Consider the following 3,145-nt stretch of genomic DNA (forward strand, 5'->3'; position numbering starts at 1 on the left):
GGCCTCCCAGAGTGCTAGGATTACAGATGTGAGCCACTGAGCCCAACCAGCTCTAGATATTAACAACCCTCCGTGTAACGACATTAGCACTGTTTTACCCTCTTGCAGTTGGAAGTGCAAAACACTTAACCATTTTCATTAAAATGTCATCATGTTATTTCTCAAATAATTTGAAAGACTTAGATTCCTGTTCTGTTTGATTTCTAAAATAAATGGATCATCCTTTTGTATAACTTTAATATTTCTTCTTGTTTTATTTATAGACTGCCAAGATCTCTAGTTAGGGCAGTGGGAATCTTCTCTGACTGTGGAACATTGGGCAGGAGGTTTGCCATTGGTTGGTCCAGGAGGAGGAAGCAGAACATCTGCATTGTTACACCACAGTGTTCAAACTTCAGAAGACTGCTGGCTAAGTGGTGTCATTTACTCTGCAAGTGATTATGTCTTTCCCTGTCCTCTCTGATCATCAGAAACTAATGAAACACCTTTTAGGTTTGATGAATTCAGGTCATACTATTTTCCAGATGCCCTGGCAACTGGTACAGGTAGGATTTTACTGCATTTTGTGGGGAATGGTGAAAGGGAAAGAACTCATCTTTCCTGGTTCTAGCATCCTTGCTGAGGTTAAACATCTGTGCATATAAAGATTAGGTTAACTAACCTTGGCTGTTATATAGAACAGACTGGAGAAATGCTTTTCTTGTTACGTTAGGAATTTTTTTTTAATATATGGAGATATGAAAGGCAAAGTTTCCTTCACTTTTATTTTGTTTGAGGGTTTAAAGTTATGGGGTTTGTTTCTTTTTAGACAAAGTCTCACTTTGTTGCTCTCTGTAGAGTACTGTGACATAGCTCACAGCAACCTCAAATTGTTGGACACAAGTGATTTTCTTGCCTCAGCTCCCAAGTAGCTTGGACTACAGGTGCCCATGACAAAACCTGGCTATTTTTAGAGACTGGGTCTTGCTCTGGTTCAAACTGGTCTTGAACTCCTGAACTCAAGCAATCCAACTGCCTCAGCCTCCCTGAGTGCTAGGATTACAGGCATGAGCCACCACACCCAGCTAAATTTATGTTGTCTGATAGTACTGTTTGAAAATGGTGGGTAACTTCTTTATGTTTCACTTTCTGTACTGAGTATCCTAAGTGATTTGAACTTTGTGTATGTCTACTATGTTTGAATGTCTACTCATGCTGATGAGCTTATTGTCTGTTATAGGGCCTGTGAAAAATGGAACCAAACTCTCTGAGGACTAAAGTCCCAGCTTTCTTATCTGACTTGGGCAAGGCCACATTGAGGGGAATCAGAAAGTGTCCCCGATGTGGCACATACAATGGAACCCGGGGACTGAGCTGTAAGAATAAGACTTGTGGAACCATATTCCGCTACGGTGCACAGAAGCAGCCTAGTGTTGAGGCTGTCAAAATCATCACAGGCTCCGATCTGCAGGTCTACTCAGTGCGACAAAGAGACCGAGGCCCTGATTACCGATGCTTTGTGGAGCTGGGGGTTTCAGAGACAACAATCCAGACTGTAGATGGGACCATCATCACTCAGCTGAGCTCTGGGCGGTGCTATGTCCCTTCATGCTTAAAAGCTGCCACCCAAGGCGTTGTGGAAAACCAATGCCAGCACATCAAGCTGGCCTTGAACTGCCAGGCAGAGGCCACGCCGCTGACCCTAAAGAGCTCAGTCCTAAATGCAATGCAGGCTTCCCCAGAAACCAAACAGACCATCTGGCAGTTGGCCACAGAACCCACGGGCCCCCTGGTACAGAGGATTACTAAAAACATCTTGGTGGTAAAATGCAAGGCAAGCCAGAAGCATAGTTTGGGGTATCTGCATACATCTTTTGTGCAGAAAATCAGTGCCAAAAGCTTGCCTGAGCGCCGCTTCTTCTGCTCCTGTCAGACTCTGAAATCGCATAAGTTGAACACCTCCAAGGACGAAGCAGCCCAGAGATGTATTCATTTCTTTGCCTGCATCTGTGCCTTTGCCAGTGATGAGACACTGGCTCAGGAATTCTCAGACTTCCTAAATTTTGATTCCAGCGGTAGGTGGTATGCCTGACACAGTTCCTCTGGTTTTCTAAAATGCCATGAAAGAGTTCTACTGATGCATTTGGAGATTATCCTGGCAATTGTCAAAAGCAGTTGCTGGATAATTCAAGTGAAAAGTATTCCTTCTTTTTTTTGAGACAGTCTCACTTTGTTGCCCTCTGTAGAGTGCTATGTTATCACAGCTCACAGCAACCTCCAACTCCTGGGTTTAGGCAATTCTCTTACCTCAGCCTCCTGAGTAGCTGGGACTACAGGCACTCCCCACAATGCCTGGCTATTTTTTGGTTGTAATTGTCATTGTCGTTTGGCAGGCCCTGGCTAGAATTTGAACCCTCCAGCTCTGGTGTATGTGGCTGGTGCCCTACCTGCTTGAGTTACAGGCACTGAGCCCTTTCTTTTCTTTTTTTAAGAGACATGATCTTGCTAGGTTGCCCAGGTTGGCCTCAAACTCCAGGGCTCAAAGGATCTTCTGACCTCAGCCTCCCAAGTAACTGGGACGACTATCACTGCACCAGGCTTTAAATGGACTTTTTTCTTTTCTTTTCTTTTCTTTCTTTCTTTCTTTTTTTTTTTTTAATGTCACCCTCAGTAGAATGTCGTGGCATCACAGCTCACAGCAACCTCAAACTCTTGAACTTAAGCAATTTTCTTGCCTCAGCCTCCCAAGTAGCTGGGACTACAAGCGCCCACCACAATGCCCGGCTATTTTTTGGTTGCAGTTGTCATTGTTTATCAGGCCCGGGTTCCAACCCACCACCTTCGGTGTATGTGGTTGGCACCCTACTCAGTGAGCTACAGCCACTGAGCCTAAATGAACTTTTTTCAAAGGCGGCAATCACTCCATAATTTTTTAGGGTGATATATATTTTTATAAATTAAATTTTTGCCAGATATGGGCCTCATACTTACTCTTAAATAGTATTAGTAATTCATAAATCTTTTGTTTTTTAGGTCTTAAAGAGATTATTGTGCCCCAGTTAGGCTGCCATTCAGAACCAACAGTATCAGCTTGTGAGTCTACTGCCTCTAAGCCAAAGAAGAGGAAAAAGGATGAAGTTTCTGGTGAGAAGCTGGTTGGTTGGTT

At 43.8% G+C, this 3,145-nt stretch overlaps 1 protein-coding gene across 1 annotated transcript in view; it reads left to right on the forward strand.

Moving 5' to 3' along the window:
• The window catches only part of CUNH2orf42 (chromosome unknown C2orf42 homolog), a 31,579-nt gene that overhangs the window by 8,512 nt on the left and 19,922 nt on the right, over positions 1-3,145 (forward strand). Inside the window, exons 2-4 of the mRNA XM_012807385.2 lie at positions 264-545; positions 1,220-2,054; positions 3,013-3,123. Coding sequence (XP_012662839.1) covers positions 1,232-2,054; positions 3,013-3,123 — 934 coding nt within the window. The 5' untranslated portion in view covers positions 264-545; positions 1,220-1,231. The remainder of the gene's footprint in view (positions 1-263; positions 546-1,219; positions 2,055-3,012; positions 3,124-3,145) is intronic.

This window comes from Otolemur garnettii, unplaced genomic scaffold (genome assembly GCF_000181295.1).
Source record: "Otolemur garnettii isolate 467f Iridium unplaced genomic scaffold, OtoGar3 scaffold00068, whole genome shotgun sequence".
Classification (NCBI taxonomy): Eukaryota; Metazoa; Chordata; class Mammalia; order Primates; family Galagidae; genus Otolemur; species Otolemur garnettii.